The 26910-nt window shown below is 35.0% G+C and overlaps 2 protein-coding genes across 2 annotated transcripts in view; one reads left to right on the top strand and one right to left on the bottom strand.

The window, feature by feature from the left end:
- Positions 1-26910, top strand: part of LOC136970051 (calbindin-32-like) — a 211602-nt gene that overhangs the window by 95484 nt on the left and 89208 nt on the right. The gene's annotated exons all lie outside the window — the stretch shown is intronic.
- The window catches only part of LOC136970049 (uncharacterized), a 33584-nt gene that overhangs the window by 2967 nt on the left and 3707 nt on the right, over positions 1-26910 (bottom strand). Inside the window, exons 2-4 of the mRNA XM_067264415.1 lie at positions 10144-12033; positions 9682-9885; positions 9163-9283 (exon numbers count right to left, since the gene is read on the bottom strand). Of these exons, the coding sequence (XP_067120516.1) occupies positions 9163-9283; positions 9682-9885; positions 10144-11960 (2142 nt within the window). The 5' untranslated portion in view covers positions 11961-12033. The remainder of the gene's footprint in view (positions 1-9162; positions 9284-9681; positions 9886-10143; positions 12034-26910) is intronic.

Here is a 26910-nt window from a genome sequence, read left to right as displayed (position 1 = left end):
TTAATATTGATTAAAAAACCTGCAAAAACATTAACAACACATTTATTAATGCTTTTGCAGGTCTTTATCACACAGTGTGTCCAAAAAAATTCTGATTTGTGGAATACATCACTTACTTTTCAGAGGGTGGCAGAAATGGAGTACTAACAAGAATAATGGACCTCAAAAGATGCCGCGGCAAGCAACGGACGACAGGTAAGGGTCGTTGGAGGCACGTAGAGTTTAGCACAGAGTCAAGGAAAGCAGGGTGGTTATTCTGCCAAACTAGAAGCCATCTTAAATCATCGTGACACGACGACATACTTATGCCACAGAGGCTCCGGTCGACTTATACTCCAAGAGAGGATCACTCGACGGCCGGACGGGTGCAGTCGGATCCGACCGCTTCTTTCTTTGCCGTCTGGAATTTTTGATAATCCGACACCACACTGGTTCAATTAGTGCCGGATTAACAAACTTCTATTATATTTCAGAACTCTGATTGAATACTATGATACGCTTCTTGTCTAGTTTTGGTATAAACTTGTAAGTACTATGTTGGCCTCTCTTTATTACTAGATTTATTATACCATCATTCGACACAAGACCGGCCTTAGAAAATCACTTTATTTCCAAAAAGAATGCATTTCGGACCTTAAGTCCCTCGTCGGCTTTTTATAACGTGACCGTATTTAGGAAATAAAACATACAAGTTAGATTATGTTAAACTAACAGTAAAAAATAAAGGTTGTAATTCAACTTATATATTTGTGAAATTGATACTACACATTTACAAAATGTACAATAAAAGCACGAAATTTGATAAGATACCGAGGACAAATCATTATTTCCAGGTGTTTGCTATAATAGTAACAGATGTTAATCATTTTACAATATTGGAAATAACATAAATGGAAATGTTGTAAACTTACATTAGAACATGTTGGTTCGACGCTTCGAGTAGTTAATTAAAACAAGCAGTAAAACCAAACGGTACATCTAATAAAACACTGTTAAAACAATAAAATAATTAACTTATTCTCTGTTAAAACAATGAACCGATTTACTGTAAAAACAATAACACGATTCACCGAACAATTAGTAAATTGCCATTTTTTCCCTTTTTATTCACACCCTTTGGTCAAATGTGCGTACCACGATTCGTGTAATTTTTGGCTGGAATTGTTATTCATTTATTTTTTATTATTTCTAATAGTTTGACTTTCTAAATAATAGAAAGTCCAATGCATCGAGAGAGGAAATCCTACAAAACGAAAGGGATCGATTGAACGTCGACATTTGGTATTTAAAAACGTGTCTTCGAGAAGGTTTATCCCTATCCACTTTAAAATTAAAAGATGGCATTGTAAAAGATATGCAGAAACATAATGTAGAAAAAATAATAATGAAACTGTTATTCACCATGAAAAATACAGGGTAAAAAGACTAACTAGACAAATTAAGAAACGATTCAAACACTAATAGAAGAGAACCTCTCGCACAAAATAATCAAGATTATCATAATAAAAAATATCAAAAATTAGTTAAAAAATTGAACTACCCAACCATTCGAGAAAGAGAGAAGTGGCTGAATAGTATCTCTAGTATTAGAGAATATCAACTTTGTAAGCAATGAAAACTTCTACAGGTAAAATGATGAATCCCTGTGTGTTCAATAATAGGGCCAATTCTCGCAGAATTAAGTACGTCCAATATAGATTGAGAGATTGTTAACGTCGAGGGAATAATAGAACCGTATCGTTACGTCGATGATTGTTTTGTAGTATACGATAACATTATACGGGCTGATCAAATCCTGGAACATGTGAATCAGATAGATATAAATGCTAAATTTGACCTTGAACCCGAAAACGACGATCGTTACCACTCTTAGATATTTTAGTTACTAGACTCGAAGACAAAATAATTTTTTAAAATATAAAAAACCATGTACTATTGACAGTGTTGTGCATTTTACATCAGAGGTACTCAGTTATATAAAGAAGAATATTTTTTACACATACATTGATAAAATTACACAACAAACCACGAACGAAATAGATAAATCCTCCGAAATACGAGACGCTATAAAAACGTACTCAATGAATGGCTATAACAAGTGCATAGTCAGTAACTGGATTATACATAGAAAAAAAAATACACACAAACAACCTAACACAACTCATAGTAGCTGTAACATACCTAGATCTTACGTAGGGGAAACTGGTAGGGAATTAAAGGTTTGTTTTAAAGAACATATATCTGCCATTAAGCACAACAACAACAACAACATGGCTGTAGCGATGCACTGTAACAAAGAAGGTTGTCAAATAATAAGGGACACGGTTAATTAAAATAGTTAAAAAAGAATCTAACACTTATAAAAGAAGACGGTACGAGCATCTAGAAATAAAAAAAATCACGAATAATAATTCCAGCTAAAAATTACACGAATCGTAGTATGCCTATTTGACCGAGGGGCACGGGGGGAGGGCACAAATAAAAAACGGGAAAAAATGGCAGCAATTCCAAATTGTTCAGTGAATCATTTTATTGTTTTTACAGTAAATCAGTTTATTAATTTATTGTTCTAACAATGAAACACTTTACTAATTTATTGTTTTAACAGTCTTTTTAGTAGATGTACTGTTTTGTTTTACTACTTGTTTTAATTATACTACTCTAAGCATCGAATCAACACGTGTAATGTAAGTTTACAACATTTTCGTTTATCTGATATTTTAAAATCATTAACATCGTGTTACTATTATAGCAAACACCTGGAAATCAATGATTTGTCCTCAGTATTTTATCAAACATAAATAATTATTATTATGCTTTTCTGTTTAAAAATGTGTTTTCGAGCATTAATAAAATGCCTAGCAGCACAGAATGGAAAAATATGATGCAACTTATAGAAGGCAAAGTTCGTCCACACTTTTTAATCGCCACCGAGTCCAAGTGTATTTGTCACTAAATTTATTTATTTTTTAAAAACAATTCACTACCATGCACCAAGCAGATGCTTTGAAGAATTTAGGTAGATAAATTGTAATTATCGCAAACGGCAAACACACGAGAAATGCTAATTCCAAGTAGTGTCGAAAAGTGAAGCCGGCTGTCGGTGAAGATAAGAACTGAATCTGGAATCAAAACTGAAAAAATAATGCTAAAAGTGTAATAGTGGAAATGCAAATGCTATGCCAATTGATTAATGTCATGCAAAAGCTACTCGACGTAACTGACAATTGAGCAGCTTTTGTTTATGATTTCCTACATGTTGAGGTTCTACTACGAAATATCATCATAGCACATTCTTGTGGTTTTCGTATACGACACGATTTTACGTATATGCTATGTTTATGTTTATACAATTTATACCATATTTTCGCAGATTGTCCGGTACGTCGGTCTATCCGAGGGAGACCACCATCAGATATCTCCGTATGGTAAAAACCAGCATTTCGGTTTATGTGAGGTTATACGACCTTCTCCGGAAGGTGCGTAAAAAAATTGAGACTTACGGAGCAAGGCATCTCAAAACAAAAACAAGCGTATCAAATTTCGAAAACTTGCCGTAAATTATCTCAATTTACTTTTCTCCAAGAATATTCTAATTTATTTAATAAATATTGATTAAATATAATTATTAAATTTAATAAGAGATGGCACCTAATGCCTTCCTCTAGTGACAAATTAATTAATAATTAATTAAATACAATTGCAGAAAAGTAGCCCTATGTAATCTGGCGATTCTTTGGCCTTACACAAATTTATTGGGTTTTGCGATGTTTGTTTATATCTCTTATATCGTTAACATCTACTTGGTATGAAATTTGAGAGAATAGGTTATATTTCAAGGTCGGGGTAGTAAAATTTTATTACTTTTGCGGCAAAGTACAACGTTATTAATTTATTGTACTCTGAAGAATGTTTTCTTTAACATTTATTTACCAACTAGTTTTGTTAGATCTGATTAATTTTTAATCACCAGTAAACCAGTAAACCTGGAGTTTCTGCCATGGTTTTACCTGATTATATGTGGCATGCTGGTCAATCTGCAAAAATATAGTAGTAAATACACTTAAATATTGTTGAATATTAAGATGTTCCATGCAGTTTAAATTCAATCGATTGTGGAGAATGTTTTATCTGATTTGAATGTAACCATAGCAATGATTCTTTAATATTAATTTACATTCTATGTTCTAATTTTCATTGTAACTATGTTTTTCTTTGAAAAACTGAAAGAAACCATTCAACATACAAAAACACTGCAAGTGTTTTTCCATTTCAAATGATTTTCTTTCTTAGTAACTTCAAACATTAATTATATGCTGGTTTTAAAGGCATTTGCATTATACTATTGTATCATGGCCGTCGGTTTCTTATATTGATGTAATTAGTTGAATAGTCATCATCTGAATTTTAAATTTAATATTAAGCTGCTACCAATACATACATACACGAAAGAAATCGGCCGTACACGAAGTGTTTGGCTGGCAAAAAAGAGGTTAAAGGAAGGGAGGAGGAGGGAGAGGAGATAGCCATTAGAGAAAGGTAGGATCCTTCTGAACGGCGTACGTATGGCTACTGTACCCACGACTGTATGTTTGATGTTCGTATGCAGTTTTTAGGTTGCAAGGCCGTAGTCCCCCTGGTCTAAAAGAAAACCCGAGTGTAGCGAACACAAATAACCGAGTGCTGCTACGAATAGCTAAGTGTAGAAGTTAGTGCCAAGAGGATGTTAGTAGGAAGACTTATCTCTACTTAATACTAATAAAACTGAATGCGATCGCAAATATTAATACTACTTAACAGCTAGACAGACAGCGTGAAAAGCAAACGAACACAATGACAAACTAGATGACAGAGACAAATGAGCAAGACCCCTAATTTTTTATTTATTTATTTTTATGTATTTATCATTTTATGTATTTTTTTTAAATGTTAACTTACTAACTAACCTACCACAACCTAGGACAAACCTAACCAGATGACTAAAGCTAACAAACCCTAATCTAATTTAACCTAACCTATCATAACCTAACTGGAAACCAAGCTAAGAGTCCCTAATCTAACTTACAACTAGGTCTAATTTAAACTAACCAATTTAGACTGAAAAGAAGACAGAAAATAAGAATTAAAATACAAAGTTGAAAGGCAACTATATACCAACAGTCGAAACAAAGCAAGAGAAAGCTAAATGCCATCCGTGTCCCCGGAGGAGTGCTCTCAAGAGCCCCACTAAGGGATATAAATGCGAGTAGATGATGGAACATTGTATTAATGTGAATGAGTTGGTGTGGGTTGCAAGGCCAGTTGTACCCTTCAAGAATAGCAGCTCTCATTAAACTATCCCTAATGTGATTGTACCTATTGCAGCAAAAAACTAAGTGAAGTGGTGTTTGGTCCTCCTGAATACCACAACTGCATTGTGGATTGTCCCCAAATTTAAATCTATGCAAGTATCAAGTAGTGAACCGAAAATCGGAATCAATTGGGAACTGGGGTTGTTCCGATTACGGATTATGTACGAAAAAATATATTAACCTGTCCGATGTTCAAATTTTTCTCCGTTGTGTGTTGCTTCATGTTGAATTTTTCTCCGTTGCGTGTCGCTTCGTGTTGAATTTTCGTCGATTTTAAGCCTAACAAAAATTTTTATAATAATAATTGAGGCTTCGTCTTGTTAAAAATTATTTCTGCATTTCGTACAAATATATTGAAGAATATAAAAACATGAAAATTATACTTTAGAAGTAAATTTAGTATCAAAAACGTTCGATTCAGCACGACACAGTCCGACTGAAAATCGTGCCGATTACCGGGGTTCCGATTTACGAGTCTCTACTGTATTGCTTAAAGTTACCATGTCCCATAAGTAGATGAGTGAGGGTGTAAATAGGGTAAAAGTGGCAAAGAATTGCAGTATTGTCAACCTTGGGGATGAAAGTGTAGGTGAGCCTACCAGTGGTGTCACAGTCCCAGCTGTCTTGCCAGAGAATGAAGATTTGCTTCTTGACGTGATTGTTGATGCACGAGGTAGGAACATAACTGAAAGTACTAGTGATCGAAGACTTTGCAGCTTGTTTGGCAAGACGGTCGGCAGTCTTGTTGCCGAGAACCCCCGCATGACCCGGGACCCATTGGAAATCTATTCTAATGTTGTTGTCTAAGTGTCTGAGCATGGTGTATGAGATGGACAAGTTTTAAGCAGCTATCAGACTCTGCAATCCTGTGTAAAGCTACCCTACTGTCAGAATAAATGCGATAGTGTAAGTAGTGTCTTTTGTCCTTTCTACACCTAATGTGAATTAAGCTCATGTAAATAGCTAATGTTTCCGCCTGTGCTATTGAGCAGTGTGAACCTAGAAGGAAGCATGCATTGTGAAGTTCGCGGCCTAAGTCAGAGTAAACTACAAAAGTGGCATCCACATAGTCACCCATCTTGGAACTGTCCGTGTAAAACCTAAACATGGGATGATCATCTGGATCTTCAAATTAAACATCAGGGGCAAGCTGACGGGAGAGGTGGTAATCTTAAGTTGGGAGGGTATTTTTGTTAATGCTGAATTTTTTGATATCAAGGTCAGACTGGGAATCTTATCTATTCTAATCATTTTGTCAACATCCAAGTTGCTATAATCTCACCAGGGTAAGGTGACAAGATTTTCCTGCCAAATAATGCATTTAATTTCTAAGTCAATAGAGGTCAATCCTGACATTACCAAAAGGGCACTAGTGGTATGGTCCTATAAGCCTTACAAATGCAGAGAGCTGCAATCCCTTGAAAGATAACAGTTTTTTATGGTTATGGACTTTGGCAGCCATGTGGCCCCAGACCTGTACGGCATAGAGCAGTGGTCTGCAACCTTTCTGACCTCACCACTAAACTCACAATTTTGAATCTTGCAAACCACTATCATGAACTTTTTTATATGATACAAAATCTGTAGAATAATGATCATAAAAGTTCAATTTTATTATATTAATATGAAACTCGCTTGTTTAATTATAACAAATTAATGCAAGCCTAAAGTTCGTTGCTGCTTGTTTGAGATAAGTTTATGGATTCTTAGCACTTTTCCACGAAGGACGACAATTGCACTCATAATATGATTTATTGTTCATTATTTATTGATAACAGTCACTTTGAGTTTGAATAGAAAACCCCAATAAGTGAAAAAAGCAACTAAGCATTTTGCATTTCTTTCATAATACTTTGCGCAACCTTCAGTTGATAAATATCCAAATTTTCTCACAGACAATCAATGGTCCACGGACCACTGGTTGCTGACCGCTAGCGTAGAGGAGTGCTGGCTGATTGCACCTCTGTAAATAACTTAGTAGCATTAGGACCAAGTCCCATGTGTTCCTAGCAATACTAATGAGGGCATTGGCTGTCTTTTTAGCTTTGTCTGAGATGTATTTGATGTGGGGTGTGAAGTTAAGTCTCTCATCAAGAATAACACCTAAATATTTAATTTCCGTTGTTTGGTTTATTCTGTGAGCACCTACTCAAAGGGTAAGCTTCCTGATGAGTGACACGTTCTTACCAACTATCATGCTTTTGCATTTATCTGTGTTAATGGGTTGCCTATGCTTAATACTCCACTGGTGAATGTTATTGAGAATGTTGTTGCATATGTCCTGCAAGTGTTCACTGTTCCTGTGTGAAGCTAAGATAATTGTGTCGTCTGCATAGCCCTGTATGCGGCAGCCAGGAGGCAGGGTGTCATTTAAGTGCAGAATAGAGTTATAAGCTATGTTCCAGGATCAGACCTGGATCCCTGAGAATAACCTCGAGTGATGGATATGACCGTGTTATTTTGTCTTGTATAAACATTTGCACTTGTTCTGATGCAGGGCTCTACGCTTGCGTAGATGCCATGTGATGCCATTAATCATTAGAAAGTCTAACACTTTTCCCAGAGTTGGGAGAAGGCAGATTGGCCTGTAATTTTTGTAAGTGTTTGCACTGGTGGGTTTTGGAATCAATTTGACACTAGCCTTTTTCCACTGAGTAGGAAAAAGGCCAGTGTTCAAGCAGATATTGAAAAGAATTACAAACACTGTAGGATTGGCCTCAAACGGGTTTTATCATCCTAGTGGTTATGCCGTCAAGACCTGCTGCTACTAATAGAGAAAAACCTCTTATTTACTTAGGGCACTGATAGAATAAAAAAAATATCTGATTACTGGAAATCTGGGCAAAACAGATAATTCACAAAATTCTCTGCATAGTCATTTTTATTCCAAAATGACGACATATGTTAACCTCATGAATAACTAGCTGAATTTGCAAAAGGTCACATCATTGGGCTGAGGGAAAGAGTGTGATTATTTTGCTAAACTGAAAGACATTTGAATAATCAGACTTCACTGTAAAGAGGTGATAGTGACAGTGGCTGTAGAATACATACTACTCTGACAGAGGATCACTTAACAGATACAATCAGATCCAATAACCTGCATCTCCACAGTCCAGAGACAGGTACTGACGTATGTGGAGAATCAGATATCCTCCCGAATGACTGCAAGGCAATTTACTGAGGCAGAATCACATTTATAGTGTTCCTTACACAAATTACTAATGTTCTTAAAATGGCTTCATTTACAGTGGTCTCCATTAATAGCGATCAAGTGAGACATTGACTGCTAATTGATACAGACAGGCTATCCTGTGACTTTACGTGCGGCATTTTGTGACGTGTCTACGACAGGATAATATCTCCCCGTAAACTTTCGGATGTTCCAAGAGTGCCTCCAAAACCTTGATGCTCTTCCTCAGCCCACCCAGTTGCCAGATTTGTCACTCATAAAGCATGTGTGCCTAAATGGCAACTTTAAACATTAATGAGTGTGCAGAATCTGGAGAAACAACTGCAAAATCTTTGAGAAAGTCCATTGCCAAACAGCTTAAGGCATCTCTGACTATACCAAACCCTCTCTATGAGAGAAGGTGGTACAAGATATTAACTACAACACTAAACTATATAGTTAATCTCAATTAACCATCACATTTGCCACAACATTGTATATAGTTATTTCCATCTTTGTTATCTCTGCACATTTTGATTCAATTCTGGCACCTGTTTATTGGTGTGCACCTTTTTGGTCAAAGAGTGTACATATGCATGCAAACTTACAAAAAGAAAAAAAAAATTATATATAACTTACTTGATGATTACGCAACTGTTTGTTAGTTTTAAATCCTTTACCACATGTATCACATAAGTATGGACGCTCTTCTTGATGAATACGCTTATGAAGATTTTCCAATTTACTTAAACTGTAAGTACTAAAAGGAGGTGAAAAATTGAATTAAACATCTAAAATTATAATTTGTTTGCATGTAATGCAAAGTTTATAAATTAGAATGATTAACTACTGTATATGACTTGTCCACTAGTAAATAAATAAATTTTCAAAAATATCCCATGTAAATAAATCAAAAAATAATAAATTTCTGGTAAGAAGATAGAAAAGTATACAGCTGGCAAATAAAGATTTCCTCTAACTGAATATTGTTAATAGCCAAACAAGATTATCAACAGTATTTAGGTATATTAAGTCTCGGCCTAATGCTCCAGACGACCAAAATTCGGGCAGTTAAACTTCAAGAAATTTTTATGGGTGATCTGTTCGGATACATCCCATAATTCCCCACTGTAATCGTCAAATCTGAAAAAGACTTACCGAAAAGAACACTGATCACAAGCGTGTAATTCCAAATCTACGGAATGGTGACGCCAAAGATGTCCGGCAATGTTACCCCAATGTTCGAAGCGATTTCCGCATTCGGGACAATTAAATGCGGAACAACCGGAAACGTGGCACTTACAATGATATTCTAAATTGTCCAACTGTCGAAACCTTATGTTGCAACCTTTAAACTCGCAGCTGAAATTAGGAATATAAATTATTAAATGAAACTTTACACGAGATGATCAAATGAAAACAGAACCTGTGAGAAATAGTGCACGGAGTTGATAGCGCTGCAAGTCATACTCGGCAATGTCACAAGCTGGCCACGTTCGTCGTACTGTCGACTCGAAGCATCGTCGAGTAACTCGCAGCACCACCAGATTTCTCACACTATTACTACTATCATTTGACCATCTTGGTTTAACTTTGTTAAGAAATAAAAAAAAAACTTACATATATGATCCATACTCTCTCTTTAATTTTCTTTGCCAAGATTTCTGACGAGAAGTTACTTCTCCTCTCTGTCTCTTCATTGCGATCACTAATTTGGTTTCTGGTTCATTTTTATTTTCTCTTGACTTTTTAAACTTTTGATTTATGGCTTTTGTCGTCGGCGTTGTTCCTTTACTGTTCAACTCCAAAAGAATAACTCCTGATTTATTTACAGTTACGTTTTGGTTTCCATTTGACTTATTTACTCCGGAATTCTGAGTGTTGACTATTCGTTCTAGACGGACGCGCTTCCATTTCACGCTATGATCCGAAACCATGTGGTGGCGGCATGCTTCGAGAGACGAAAAACCCTTACGACATTTACCGCAGAGAAAACGATTGTCGGTCTCTTCTGAAACTGGAGTATTATTTATATCCTTTTGATTTATCAAATTTGAGGATATAGTTGCTTCCGAATTGTAATTTACATTGTCTCTCTCAATTAAAATATTTCCTTGTTCTAAATTATTGTCTGGCATCTTACTCACTTCTATGGGCACTTCATTTCTAATCTTTAATGGCTCCGAAATTTCTAAATTCTTATGATGAGATGATTTTAAATGAGATATGACTAGATGTTTATGAAGACTAATGAATGTACAGAACTTGCATTTGAAGCATCGTGTCTCTTCGATGGACGACAAGAGAGTGGTATCGTCGGAAGAGCCCGCATTTAAATTAGGCGAATGTTTCGCAAACCGATCCGACGCGGTACCGGAAGAAGTTAATATTGGAGTAGACAATGTTAACGCTTGAGTAGAAAGATCTGTGAAGTAAGTCTGAGTATCGTTAGAAAGTTGATTAGAATGATTAATGATTTGTTTCTGATACTGACTTTCTGCTACTGAAGTTTGTAGTGTTTGATTACCAATGTTATCGTACATGCCGTTGTTGCAAGTATTTGCAGATAAATTTAGATTTTCATCTTGTGCATTCAACCCAAATGCCTTTATTAAAGATGGACTACAACCCATCAAATTATTCGATAATAAATTTGTGACAGATGAGGTGGATACGAGAGAATTCATTAGACTATCCGGTTCCATTGACTGCGATGTCACTAAGTTGTTTGTTAGCATTTCGAACGGCTGATTACCATTTGAAACTGAGATATTAGGTAAGGAATTAAGAGGTAATGACTGCTGAACTAATGGTTGTTGTATATTTGGTAATTTCACCTTTGAAACTGAAATATGATGAAGGGAATTATTCTCATTGTTTGCAATTGTGAAAGCCTGAGGTTTATTGGAAACTGGACTCTTATTCATATTATTACTGTTCTCAGAAATCGGAAGAATATTTTGAGTAACTGGCTGTATACTCGTCGGACAAGAAGGGATGACCGAAGACTGATTAAGTTCTAACAATCTAAAATTGCTAGCTGCGCGCAATGCAGGATGTAATTCCGTAACGGGTGGAAGAATCCCCGAAGAAGCTACGGGTCTGGATTGTACTTTTAGCAAATTGTTATTTAACCAAGTCGACACCATGTTGTTATTTGCAGGCACAGAAAACGGCGGCAAAGAAGACTGAATCGACATATTCGTCATCGACATGTGACCGATCGGCGCCGAAGCTTGCAATAGATTAGCATTAATCGGCTGAGAAATGGTGGTCTGCGGCAGAGTACTCGCGTCGAGCGAAACGATATTTTGTAACGTTTCGAACAGTTGAGCCTGCTCGGTTTCTTCGACGCCATTAAGAGTATTGTGATGTCTGCTTTCGTTAATCGTAGCTGCATTATGCAATGAATGATCTATTGACTGGGTCGAACTCATTCTTGCACAAAAGTTTCATTATATAAACTTTGCATAGCAAATAAGAGATTTCTTCCTTTCCAAATGAATCATCCTGTTAAAAAAGGGTGAAAAATTAATTTTCAAGCAAATAAACTCAATCTGAAATGAATTTAATCAGGTGATCAGGTGAAAAGTTTACTTGCAAGAAGTAAACACAATGATGCTGATAGTCGGACTCGGCAATATTGTAAGACAACTGTGCTTGTTACGTCTCTGCTAAGTTGCAAAACACATTTAAATCTTGAATATTCATTTACTACGGACTTAAACAGTTTCAAATGTTATTGTTCACCAAGTCTACAACTCTTTGCAATTAAACTTTTCATTCAATCACCCCGTGTATACACAGTAGCATCCTCTTACTGTAATCACTTTGGGACTCTCCTATACAGATGGTGATAATGGACTGATAATGTGGATAAGTAAATAAAACTACAATTAGTGGAAAGTCTGCTTTTGTTGAATGTGACATTTAAAAAATGTATAACTTGAAAACTCTCATCTGCAATCTGTATTTTTGTAGTACCATCTTTAGCTAATGTACAGTACGATGGAAGTAAAAAACTTCTAGAAGTTTAAACTACCGAAATATAAGCAAGTAACGATAAAACAATGCTTGACATTTTAAAGTCTGGTTAAGATTGATAATGATAACTGGTACAAATGCACTTTGCCAATCACACACTAAACTCAATAGTGTGAAATGATGGCTTAAAAATACCCAATTACCCAAAGATGATGATCTAACCTTCCTCTCCCCTCATCTGGGCTTTGCATCGACAATAGTAGAAATTAAGATGTTTTGGGATGCAATAATTCCAATTACATTATTTGTGATTATGATAAGTGGATTCTACTGCATTATTATTTTTTATATGCAAGTTCCTGCTTTATTTGTGTACAATAAGTGATTTTGAACATTACTACTCACCAAAAATGAATTTAAAAATAGTTTAATGATACAGGAAATCCCCATTAATTTGAACTCCAATAGTTTGTAGGCCTACCTGTACTTTTGTCCCGACCGGGGATAAAGAGATTTACACGTCAAGGAATTCGGTTAGTTTGAAATAAGGCTACTTTGTAACTCGAAGTGAAAATTCTGTCCAAACTGTGATATGCGTACGTAACTCATTTGTTTGGATCGAAGTGCCTCCATGCCGTAATAGACCGAGAACAACTCTAATCTGATCAACACGGCTTTGCTTTTACGGTAACACATTTTTGGGTATTACCCGACGCAAGAATTGCTCTTTTCTCTTTTATCTAATAAAATACTACTAGTTTTTGAGATTGCAAGATTAGGCTACAAATAGCAGGTTGAGATATTTGCAGGGCTCCAGGCAACTTAGTATTTTTTGGGTCACTATAAAATAAGTTGGGCTACATTTCACGGAATTCTGCTTTACATTTTATACAATCTACGTATCTGTAACCCGCGAGGTTCTTACCGGACACATACAGTTTATTTATATTATTATTATTAATTAATGAAAATAGTAATCTGTATAAGTAACCTGTTTTGTTTGCTTAATAAATTACATCGATTATGTGGAATTTGGCATATTCTACAGAAATATGTAAATCTTGGATAATTCAAAGTTACAAATATTAAATCCCCAAATTTCAAACTAACAAGGTTTTCCTGTATCTAATTTGATAGGCAATTACATACCAAAATAATTATTAAACCTATGTAAGAATGAAATTTTATTATAAATTCTCAAAAACAAGAAGAAAACATTGCTTTAAGGAAGTAATAACTTCAAAAAATTATGAAATTGTTCAAGTTCTTTCAAGCTTAAAAACTCGTCTTTAAAACTCAAAGATATGAGTTATTAGTGAACCAACAGTGCTTTTACAATAAAGACAAAGTCTATTATTAGAAATTTCCAAACGACGACTCCTTATCATAATACAAAATTTGTTTGGATGCAATTGCATAATTAAACTTTTAACAAGATAACTTACATCATAATTTAAATAATACCTGGTTTGCCAGCCAAATACTCCATCGTAAACGTAGCCTTGATTTGGTCTTGGTTTCGCAGTCGATCAAATTTAACCCGAATTATCTTGTTCGGGTGGGTTCTTAATAAGGAAAAAGACTGGTTCAAAACAATGAAATAAAGGAATAACCCAAGCCGTTAAATATTTTATGAACCAAAGCAGCCCAATTTCTTCTAGCAGATTTCTCCATCTTTAACAATAGATTATAAACATTGTAATGCAAATCTCAAGGAGACAAATCAATTATTTTTGATCAAAATATCAAAATAATTCTTATAATTTTGACTTCTGTCCAATTTGGACTTATAAAACAACTTTCTGAAATTATTCAACAATGCAATTAGGCAATAATTATGAGGGTCAGACTTATCCCCTTTCTTGTAAATCACTCTGAGCAGGACTCTCTTCATGTCTTGTGGAAAAATAGCTAAATCTTTTATCCCATTCAAAAAAACTTAACAAATTTCTAAATATTTCCTCAGGCAAGTGTTTAATGCATCCATTTTTGATGCCATCAGAAGCAGGAGCCAATTTGTTCTTTAACTTTCAATTTGTTGTTTAAGATTCTCTTTATTTCTATTACTACAAAAAACTCTCAATGCTCTGTTTGTAAATCAGCAAAAAAAAATTAAAATCATTATCAAACCATTCAAAAGTACAAACAAACAGTCCTCCGTCTAGTAACTAAGCCACAATGTCTCGCAGAGTCCCAAATATTTTTTATCATTGATTTATAAAATTGTTTGATATCGTTATTCAAAGAAGCTAATAATGCTGAACGTCTTTTTACCGCTTCACCCGTAGAAACGTCTTTAGCTTCCACTCTCCAAATTAGTATATCACTCGCTCCACTTCATTACATTTATCTAAGTGTGATCCAAAATTCAGAATGGCCAAGGAGAGAAAGTGATTTAACAAGTAGTCGGCGGAGATAGAAAAATTTTCAAGACAGTCTATCAATTGTTGAAGCTCCCAAAGATGATAAATAGGTAAATTTTGCTGGAGTATCATTTAAATGCTGTTTATACCATTTATTATACAAAATTGATAAGCATTAATAAGATCTATTAGTTGTTCTCTTTTATTAACTTGTAGGCTATGGTCGTTTGCCACTACAATCCTTTGTCTAGTCGGAGGTAGCCGAGCTCTTGTCGAACACACCTGAACTGTCTCGTGGCAGGTCGAAAAAGGCGCGGAGATCTGACGAAACCTGACGTCATCCTCTCCAGGCCCACTGGTGGCGACTGTAGGCGTTAGCACCTCAAACTATTACGTCATTTGATGACAGTGTAGATGAGATGGAATTACCATTATAGATGGTGCATTTTTCTACCAATTCTCACATTTGGATACTGTAATCTAGAGAATAAACAGAAATCAATTCTTCCAATTCACCCGATAATTTGTCAAAAATAAGAATGTGCATATAAATCAAAATTGATATTAAATCTCGCTAAAATTTAAATTTACCTCAGTTTAATTTTATTTTTACTGCAAGAATGTGCCGTCGATTCGACGATAGCATAATTTCTTCCAAGTTGTTATTAACGCACAAAAGTAGTCCCCGAAGGCCTACCCTTTCCTAGGAGACTCGAGGCAATTACTTCAAATGTTCGAAAATCGGAATAAATCTTTTTAATTTTTAAATCAATTGAAGACGATAGCTGGGTCTCAGTAATTCCCAAGATATCAATCCCATAAATCGCATCAATACTCTCTATCTTTCAAATCACATAGAAAAGTATCTTGACAGTTCCAAGCAAAAACTTGCATATACTTGTGGAATTTCAAGGTTAAATCTTGAGAGATTGGAGAGTCCCGAGGGAACGGAGTCAGATTTTCCCCAAAAAAAATCGAGAAAAATTAATTCTTCTAAGTCAAAGTGTATTTGACAGAATTTTCCTTGCTTCTCCCAAAATTGTTTCAAGAAGTTTTTGAATCTTTCCCCCAATTTCATCATCAATAAAAGATAGTCCCTGAACTAAGATATTCTTTCTTCTAAGTTCATTTGCCATTATATCTATACTATGAAGAAATAAATTGTCTTTTTGCTGTACGTCCAGTTGAAACTTAGACAAATCCTTCATTCTTGATTCAAGTTGGGACAGTTGATCATAATAATCAGTATGCAAATTAGTCAGCCAGTCCATTCCGGCTGTCAAATCATTCTAAATCGAAAACAGTTTATCGAACCTTTTATCCGGATAAGATTTAGTTTCCTTAGATAAGGACTTACTTGTGCCTGGTGTAGAAGAGAAGAAATCACCTATTTTAAGTACCTTTAAAGTAGGTTCACTCAGCGATTGTAATCTTTTTCCTGTAGTTACAGCCAAATTTTCAGTCGAAGTAGGTGGAGTACAAGGAAAAGGTCCAGTATTTTCCTCAATACTACTGTCAGGTTCCAGACTGGTTCCAAAATTGCATTGAATATACAAAATTCCTGAGGCAAAAACAAAACAAAAGTTACGTAAGAAAGAGAGAGGGAAAAATTATAGTTGTCAAAACAAATGTAATGCAGAGATAAATGAGGAATCTCAAGGACTTGCACACACGATACATCATAGATGAATGTCGACCCAGAGAGATGGAACTTTGACTCGGGTGCTCGTATATAATCGACCTAGGTTAGAAAACCGGAAAAAGGGAAAGGGCTGATGGTCAAAGGACATCGTACTAGATTGTTGAAATTCTAAAATGTCAAAGAAAAGGCAATAATGAAGTAAAATAAGAGTGTGGGTTTCATGACTTCATCAACATCTCCTGGTCAGAGTCGAAGGATGATGTCAAGTAGACTCTCCAAAACGGGTCTTTCTTGTGACCTAAACAGAGCTCGGTTTTCACCCAGAGACAGAGGAGAGACCAATTGGAAAGAAAGACGAGGAAAGTTAGATTGAGAGAAAAACCCCGAATTTCAAGGTCAAATGTGCAGATCCTTCACACTACGTCAACACCCAGACCCTTGTGTCGCTAAAAGTGCAAGCAAAATCGTAATCACCAAGTCTCGTCTCCAGCATCACATCATCACAAATACTGCCCCAGGGCCGACATCGTCTATCTTCACCATTCTCCAGAAAGGATTTGTCAACGGGGTGATGTACACTCAAACTATCTTTGAACTCTGAATCAGTGCCCAAAGGGAATCATCTTGTAAATTCTGTAAGCATCCTTTTGTCTTAATAAACAAGTTGATTGTAAAGATGTGTTATCTATACCTCCATGACCACCATCCACATGCAGACAGAACCTAAGACCCTTCCTGATGCAGAATTAATAGATTTCCCCTGTAAGTCAACAAACCCACACTAATCATTACCAACAAAATCAAAATAATTACACTGACAAAATCTATATTACATATTTCTCAACAGTATAAGATATACCGTTCTCTCTCTCTCTCAAAAGAAAAGTCAACACCACCTCAAATGAGCACAGTGCCCCTTAAATTATATATTTGAAATTTACACTATGAGCACTACAGTGATCATCTTTTTCTAGTTTGCACTTCCATAGCAACAAAACTGTGCTCCTGTAGATGAGTTGCTAAGCACTCACACAATTTTTTACTTTTTTGCAGTTATGCCAGTCTTATGAAAAGGGAAAAAATATTAAAATAATATTTTGTCCCTCTTCAAATCGCAGTGAAATTATTCTTTACTTTTAATTCTCAAACATTCAAAAAATAATATAAAAGTAGTAATAAATAAAGATCTATAAATTAGAATAATTTTTTTAGAGAAATCCCAATCTTTTTGGGTTTGTAGTAGATGCAGTGTTTATTGTAAATATTACATAAGAGTGAACGAGCATCAGACTCTGCAAATACAATCATAAAAGTAAGGACACGTTTTACCTTCCCAAACTAAGGATGTCGTAACAATTTATCCAGTTATTTTCTTGCATAACCATTGGATTACAAAACCTTTTAAATTGGCAACCCACTGCTCTGAGGACCCGGGATCAAATCTGGATGGGTCAAAAACTCCCAAGAACTTTTGGGGAGAGGGTCGTCGGGAAAGGTCGAGTCCCGTCCCATCTGCCCCACTGTGGATCTGGCCAAACGCATAATGGGCTTGCAAAAAACAGTCTTAGTGCCAAGGGCAGAAAGAGTAAAAGAAAAAAACTAGATGTCAATGGTATAATAACTTCCACCTCTTCCCATCTCACGCTGACTGAATCGTCCAACATGAATGCAGCCGAGATACACCCTTCCTGATTGTATATTGATATGCTTTAAGTCTAACTTTCAGTGATGGGGCCATCACACCTATTTACTCACACTCTTGGTTGTTCCTGAAGTGCATGACAGGAGCTCTGTAACCCTTGGTTCCAAGTGGTCCTCGTCATTACATAGCAGATTATATGCCATTGGATTCCTTCTTTGGTTTGCCGGTTTTTAAAACCCGGATTTTTGAAGAAATTTATATAATTTTATAACCAGGTTTTCTCAAGTGAAAAAAAACTGGTTTTTAAGCCTACTCTTAAAATGTGAAAACTTATTATATGATTAAAAACATTAACATTTTGACACAAAATTGTCTCTGGCATAAAACGGGAATATTGTTAAATACTGTTTCATAAAACTAACTACAAAACAAAAAAATCCCCCTACTGCAATTTGGCTCAACGCTCAATTCAAGTTCCGAGTGAGACGGTTGGGACCTTATCGGAGCGTAGAGCATATCTACAGGAGCAAAAAGTCAAAGGAATCATATCTCTACAAGCGACTCTTTGTGAGTTACAGCCCCTAAAATCGGGTCGCATGAGATCGATCACATAAATATCTTCAAGAACAAGAAAAAGTAACTTTATCCAGCCCTAAGACACTAAAGGAGTTTTTAGTATTAGAGGGTACAAACAGAAGATTTATTATTTAATGCTTTAAAGATGATTAAACCCGGCTCAGTAGCAAGTGAGAAAGATTTTTCTATTTCTGGAAATTTTCTGAGCAAAATAAGAACATGGTTGAGCAATAGATCTATAGACGTTCTTAGCTTTCTAAAATCACATTTTCTTACGAAAAATAAGAAATAAAATAATACTTTGTAGGAATTCATTGTTATTTGTTTCTCTTCATGGTTTTCTATGGAGTAAATTTTATAGTTTAATGTGATATTTTAGCATTTCTTTTTTTTGTTTTGTTTTGTGTAGATGTTAGTCAATTTTATTTTGTTATACAGTGATACCTCGATTTTCGTTGATAATTTGTTCGAAAACAATTGGCGAAATCCGAGGGAATTATTTCCATATGAATCAATGTAAATCCAATTAATTTGTTCTAGACACTCCAAAATACATACCAAAAACACATTTCATAGAGAATTAATATAGCGTTAAATACTAAAAGGAATAAGAAATCAACATAAAAGACTAATCTAAAGGAAAGCAATGGAATTGTTTGACTAGATGCGCGAGGTAATGTCTTGTCTTGTAGAAGGTAGTTGGACATGAGCTTCTAGCCTATATCACCCGGTGGTAAAGCGTGATGTAATTGTCATTTAATAGTAGTTGTATATGTTTATGACGTTCATATCGAGGAGAATAATGTCTTCTGGGATGTTCGTTTAAGGGTAAATGGCCCTATTCGGGCATTACAGACATGGAGTAAACTCGTAAAACTTCACGTGGCTAGCCCGTCCTGGTGAAGCACGAACCCACGACCAAACTCCCAGTGTTTAGGAAATGGAACTGTTGGTCAATGGGGGCAGTCGCGGGGTAATGCTCACACAATGAGAAATAATGCCACACCGGGCTGGAAAATGCATGGGTCACCCTTTGTTTTCACAAAATTAGCAGCAAGGTCACTTGGGCACGCCAACGAAAACCGAAACCAACAATAACCAAAGTTAACAAAAACCAAGGTATTACTGTATTCTTAAAATGTTATAAATATTAAATAAATGAAAAAGTGTAGCGTGCATGTGGCCCTGGAGTTTTAAAATAAGTTGTAAATATCCCTTATCTCCATATTTTGGGCAAAAATTTTAACTGGTTTCATAGAAAAGTTGAGATTCAAAAACCGGTTTTTTAAAAAGTTGGTTTTTGTATAAACCCTACTTCTACAAAAGATGTTTCTACCTGCAGTATGGTCAATCTCCTTATAAATACTTGAAAGAAGCATTATAATCGATAGCCTTATAAACAATTTGTCTTCTGTTATTCCTGCTATTGACACAAAAATCCTCACTGTCAATTGTAAATCTCCTAATCAAAAAATCTTTTACAATATTCAGCTTGTAACCAAGGCTTATACACATTTTATTGGGTTGTTCGGAAAGTTCGTAGCGATTTTTGATAGCCGACAGTTGAGACACCGATTGACGCAAAAATGATTAGAATTGTACAAACCAATGAATATTACGATAAATGACCTTGAGACGCGTCCGTTACAAAAAAACCGTTAAGATTATTCAAATAGCGTTTAATTTGGCTCATTGCAAAAATGGATGCGAACAACGTGCATTATCGACACTTGTTTCTTTTCTTTTTTCGTAAACGCAAAAATGCTGTACAAACAGCAAAAAAGATATGTGATGTTTATGGTGGGAGTGCTGTATCAGAATCAACTGTTCGAAAGTGGTTTGCAAAATTTAAAACGGGTAATTTCAGCCTTGAAGATGCTCCTCGCTCAGGAAGACCTCCTGTTATTGAAGAGGACCAAATCAAAGCATTATTGGATGAAAACCCTCATTACACAACTCGAGAGATTGCAGACATAGTGAAGTCATCAAACAGTACTGTATTTCAACATCTAAAGAAGCTCGGATACGTGAATCGTTATGACATTTGGATACCTCACGACTTAACGGAAAAAAACTTACTGGATCGCATCTCCATTTGTGATTCTCTTGAAAAACGAAATGAAAATGACCCTTTTCTGAAGCGTTTAGTGACAGGTGATGAAAAGTGGATCATTTATAACAACATCAGCCGAAAACGATCGTGGGGTAAGAAAAATGAATCACCATTAAAAACTCCAAAGGCCGGTCTTCATCCAAAGAAGGTCATGCTCACTGTCTGGTGGGATTGGAAAGGAATCCTGTACTATGAGCTGCTTCCACAGAATCAAACAATTGATTCTGATAAGTATTGTTCCCAATTGGATAAGCTGAACATGGCAATTAAAGAAAAACGTCCGGAACTGGCCAATAGAAAAGGCATTGTGTTTCACCAAGATAATGCCAGACCTCACACGTCTTTACGAACACGCCAAAAATTATTGGAACTAGGCTGGGATGTTTTACCCCACCCCCCTTACTCACCCGACCTTGCCCCGTCGGACTACCATTTGTTCCGTTCTCTACAAAATTCCCTTCATGATAAAAACTTTGATAGTTTGGAAGCTTGCAAAAACCACGTGGATCAGTTTTTCGCGGAAAAAACTGGAAAGTTCTACGAAGAGGGTATCATGAAGCTGCCCCATAGATGGCAACACGTCATTAAAAACAATGGCGCATACATAGTGGAATAAAAGTATATTTTTAGTATTAAAACAATTTCTTTTATTTCTCTTAAAAATCGCTACGAACTTTCCGAACAACCCAATACTTATATAACGAAGCACTTCTTGTCGGTCCTTAATACTGGTAATATGTATGAACGTCCTAACCAAACCATTAAATGCAGCTAATTTAAAGTGAAATGGATTATCAGAAGCTTCATGGATGAACAGTGGGTTAGAAGCTTTTCAGTTTATTTGTATATAGTAACGCATGGGTGATCTTCCAAGGAAAATTCTTCCCAAGAGGTCTTTTATGAAAAACTGGCTCCTGTTTATGCCTATCACTAACCTGAAGAAAACCTAAAAAATGCCATGTGGCTAGCTTGTTGGTGAGGCTTGAACCCACAACCAGCTACCAGTGGTTTTATCCACTTGGCCACTGGTGGGTGTGGGTTACAAGCAGGTTTTCTGAACACTTGTGTAAGTTTAGCCATGTCTAAAGGCAAGGAAAAAATCCAAGAAATGGGCTTACATACACAAGATCACAAATGAACAAAATCTATTCAATTTTGTTAATGCCTGAGGAAGGATGAATGAAAAATGGCCAAAATCATTCGTAAAGTATGGTATTAATACAGTAAAGTCACATTTTACACTATATATATTTATAACATCAACAATTGAAATTATATTTAAAACAGACTAATTATGCATACAAGAAGCAACCCTCAAGTAACTTTTCATAGTACAGTGGACCCCCGATATAACGCGCATGTCGGGCAGGAAACAACACCCACGTTATAACGAGTGGCGCGGTGTAACGCGGTTTACCTCTTTACTTTAGCAATAACGTCAAGCTTTTCTTTTACTCATCATGCATACAATAATCAAACGCTATTCAAAATACGTGCAGGAACTCAATACGCAGTAACAATAAAATGCGCTACTCACTAATGCCGCACGAACCCGTATAAACACGTTTGAGCTTATCACGTCGCGAACATCGCCCGCACTATAACCGAGTGCGCGGTATAGTGAGCAGTGTTATAATGAAGATCCTCTGTACAAATAAATGTGATTATAATGAATTAATTTTTAATTTAGAAATTTCTGGAAAATAAGAATCAACCTCGAGGGGGCTTGAACCTCCAATTCCTGCAACCGTGTAGACACATACACGATGACAACGTTACCACCTACCTCTAGTCAAATTAAATGTGATCAATATTTATTTATTTATTTATTTTATTTATTTATTTATTTATTACGCATACTGGATTTTTATTCCTTGATGCGGGGAGCAAAACCATCTCCCAAACAAAACACTTAAATACAATAAACATAATCAAACAAAATTATACAATGATAAATAACAATTCAGTTGTAAAATAAATTATATAAAATTTACAAAATCAAATACAGTAATTAAATAAAGTTTAAAGATCGGGAGCATCTGTCAATATAATACAAAATACTAAAAAATAGAAACCAAAATGGCAAATTGCTTACCTATAAATAGAAAAAAAATTAGTATCGAAGACACAGCACTGACAGATGCTCCCAAACAGCACTAACAACAAGGCTAGATTTATAGTAGAGGAATCACGCCCCCTAAAACAAAATTTTAACAGATTTTCTTAGAAAACAAAATACATTAAATTTATAACAAGGTTTCGATAAAATTTTAAGGAAAAAAGACCTGGTAAGAACTTCGCAACCAAAGATTTCTTTACGTAACACTTTAAGACGCCCACATTTAGCCAGAATATGCCAGGCATCCACAATTTCTTTCTCAACACAAAAGTTACACAATTCTCTCGAGTAATTATTTAAAAAGTTTAACGAATTACACCTAGCCTGTATAAATAAACACAAAATATTAAGGGAAACATCTTGATTATATAAAGAATTATCAAAAAACGTAACATTCAAATTCTTATACCAACAATTATATACGCTTTTACTTATTTTTTCATTTATATTATATAAAAAATTATCAAAAATGTTTACAAGGAGAAGAGACCAGTCCATTAGATCCAAATCATCATTAATAAAATTAATACCATGATTATTGCATGTATCTATAAGATAACGTGTCCAATCTATAGACTTTTTGTTAAGTATAAATTTCAGACAAACCTTACTCAGACGATGATCATCGAGCTTAGAAATTCTATTAATCCAATTTCTTATCCTACTAAATATTATAAGTTTTATAGGGGTCAAAGCACATTCCATCATAATTAAATAACCTGGTGTACAACGAGGTAAATAAAATAAGTTTTTAATAAATTCAGTCTGTATACCATCACCATTAGTCAGATTAAAACCCCAAATCTCTGAAGCATATAACAAAGAGGGCAATACCACAGTTTTCAATAGACGTAAATAATCTCTCAGATTACGTAATTTGGCAGATCTCCCCAACTGAATGACTTTATTCATCAATAATCTGGCATGAGTTCTCTTATTAGTGTAATGCGTATGGAATAAACCATTAGACGAAAATGTAACACCCAAATATTTGTAATTAGAGACAACTTGAATTGGAGAACCCTTAAACCACCATTTATCTGCCCTCGCACTCTTACCTCCTCTTCGAAAAACAACAATCTTGGACTTATTCAAATTCAATTTCAAACCATTTTCATCTAAATAAATTGCGAATTTATCAATCAATCTTTGAAGTCCAATCACAGAGTCAGATAAAATTACAATATCGTCTGCATAAGCTAGTATTTTAATTTGGAAACCATCTATTTCTATACCATCACCAGAAGAATTAATAAAACCAAAGAGATCGTTCAAAAAAATACCAAACAAGATTGGACTCAAAATACAGCCCTGCTTAACACCAGTCTTAGAAAACATTAATGGCGAACAGTTCCCACCATCTCTTACCATAAACGAGGAATTTTCATACAAAGCAACAAGTAAAGATATAAATTTATAACTGAAACCATAACGCAACATCTTAGACCACAGCAAGTTCCTACAAACTCTGTCAAACGCAGAAGATAAATCCACAAAAAAAGCATACACCTTCCTCCGTTTCCGTAAAAAAGTTTTCTGAATAACCGTGTACAAAACAAAAATATTATCCAATGTGGAATAACTAGCTCGGAATCCTGCCTGATTCTCATGCAATATATTATTAACTTCTAACCACCTAATCAGTCTTCTATACAGAATAATACAAAACAATTTCGAAACACAAGATGATAGCCATATACCTCTATAATTACCAGGAACATCCTTCCTACCATTCTTAAAAATCGGAATTAGAATACTCGTCTTCCAAGACTCCGGTATTATTCCAATATCAAAAATCTTTGAAAAAAGACACAAAATATGTGGTCTCAGAGTCTCAAAATTCCAAAATTCCATCGGGATCCCGTCAAAACCTGGCGTTTTATTTGGCTTATACCTCCTCAGAGCATCATTAAGCTCACCTGCACAAAGTTCATGGTCCAAAAGTTCATCATACCAATTCCTACAATAATTAAAAATAGAAAAATCAACAAAATAAGGGTCCAGGGAACCAAATAAATTGATCAATATTAAAACAGAATACTTCTTGGGGCGAAATAAGATAACATTTTCTTAATACCAAATATTTAAAATCTGAAAATTTAAAAAAAATTTTTATTGTAAAATAATCAATGTAAGAGTATTTTACTACATTAACCCATTCAGAAGGAATTTAAAAAATAAAAAAAAAGGCTTATATCCTATATCATAACAATTAATAAACTGTGTTAATAGAAAAGAATTTAAAACCCCACCCTTTTAAAAATCCTGCACATACACTTTGTAGAACATATTTACTTCTATCAGGTCATTGGTTATGCAGCGAGATCTCACACAATACTCCAGTCGAAAGCAACAGAATTATCAGATACTGTGTGAAACAACAAAAAAATGGCCTGCACCAGGAACTGAAATCATCACAAAATTTTTTAACAAGAGAGCAAAGTCTTTGGGGCAAGCATTACTATCAAATTATAATATATATACATATGTAAGGGACTGTATGGCCTTCCTTCATTTGTCTATCAAAGGGCTGCAGCCCAAATCATACTCAGGAATGGCCGATACTAGTTAGAAACCACCACAGAATTCTGGCACTGGTGAACACCACTGTTGTCTCCCCTCAAGATAAAATCATAACAAGACATTTATGAATATGCTATATATAAGAAAAGAGAAATTAAAATAGACAAATACCAAAAAACCTTTAAAATCCAGCAATACAAATAAAACATTTAATAAAAATTAAATACTTTCGACCTTAACCCGTCGTTGTGCACGTGCTTAGTCGAATATAAGCGCAGACCCGTGGTAAATCCGACACCAATTTAAAAAATTAATTAATAAAAATTTTGTGTAGAAAAACCTGTATATTTACTTTAATATAGTTTTTCAATATGTTTCTAATTGAATTCAGTCGAAAAATATTAATTTCATTATAATTTATTGAAAATTTTAATTTTTTAATATTATCGACGAAAGATAATTAGCATAAATTACACGAGTTTTGTTCAAATAGAACATTTTCCGAATGCACATCCTTTTTCAAGCATAATATTCTAAGCCTCGGTATTAGCAATTCACAATCCTTGGGGAGATGTGGTAGATAAACTGTCAGGAAAAATGTTTCTGGCACTCCAAAAGGAATTCAAATTTAGCCCTAGCAGGGCTAGTACCAGTTTTTTGTATAGCTTAGCTGGCATCACTTGTACAGAACCAGCAACCAGTTAGCAAAACAAATATTCTTTTTACGAGCTTCATCTAGGCATGAAAAAATAGGACATCATTAGACATTTTGATTATTAGAAACTAGCAGGTAGGCCTGGCGTTGCTCGGGCAAAAGTAACGATAGCAAAGATTAAGATTATTACATTATAGTCACAAAAAAAAAAAAAAAAAAAAAAAAAAAAAAAAAAAAAAAAAGAGTAATTTCATCAACGAACTAAGTTTTTCTAAAGAAAGGTTCGAATTTGAAAATCAAATGTTCTAATATTGTTCGATTTTCACGACGTGTTCTGATTATATTGTTCGATTTTCCTGAAAGGTCAAGAAAAACCGAACTAATCTGTTTAAATTTGAAAATCGAATATGTTCCAACGCATTACTCTTTTTCTTTTTTTTCCAGTGCCCGTAAATCTTGCACGTCGCTTTCTGTCGTTCTCCATTGTTACTTAACACTTTGGTACTTAAATCTGGTACCCTAACTGTGCACCAAATTTCAACTTTCAACTCCTAACTGTTTTAGCGAATATTAAGATTATTACGTTATAGTCAACCTTACCCGTTTTCACAGAATGCAAGAATTGGGTCCCCCTGTTTCCAGACTAATTACAGAATTTTCAGATAGGTCTAAAAATATGTTTGATTTCCCACAAAAACGAAAAAAACTGCATCTGCGTCTTGCACGTCGCTTTCTCTTAACACTTCCATTGTTGATGGAAGTGTTAAGAC

The sequence above is a fragment of the Centruroides vittatus genome, unplaced genomic scaffold (genome assembly GCF_030686945.1).
Source record: "Centruroides vittatus isolate TY-2023 unplaced genomic scaffold, ASM3068694v2 contig_1891, whole genome shotgun sequence".
Classification (NCBI taxonomy): domain Eukaryota; kingdom Metazoa; phylum Arthropoda; class Arachnida; order Scorpiones; family Buthidae; genus Centruroides; species Centruroides vittatus.
Note: the sequence above shows the minus strand (reverse complement) of the source record. Positions and strands in the feature narration are given on the sequence as shown.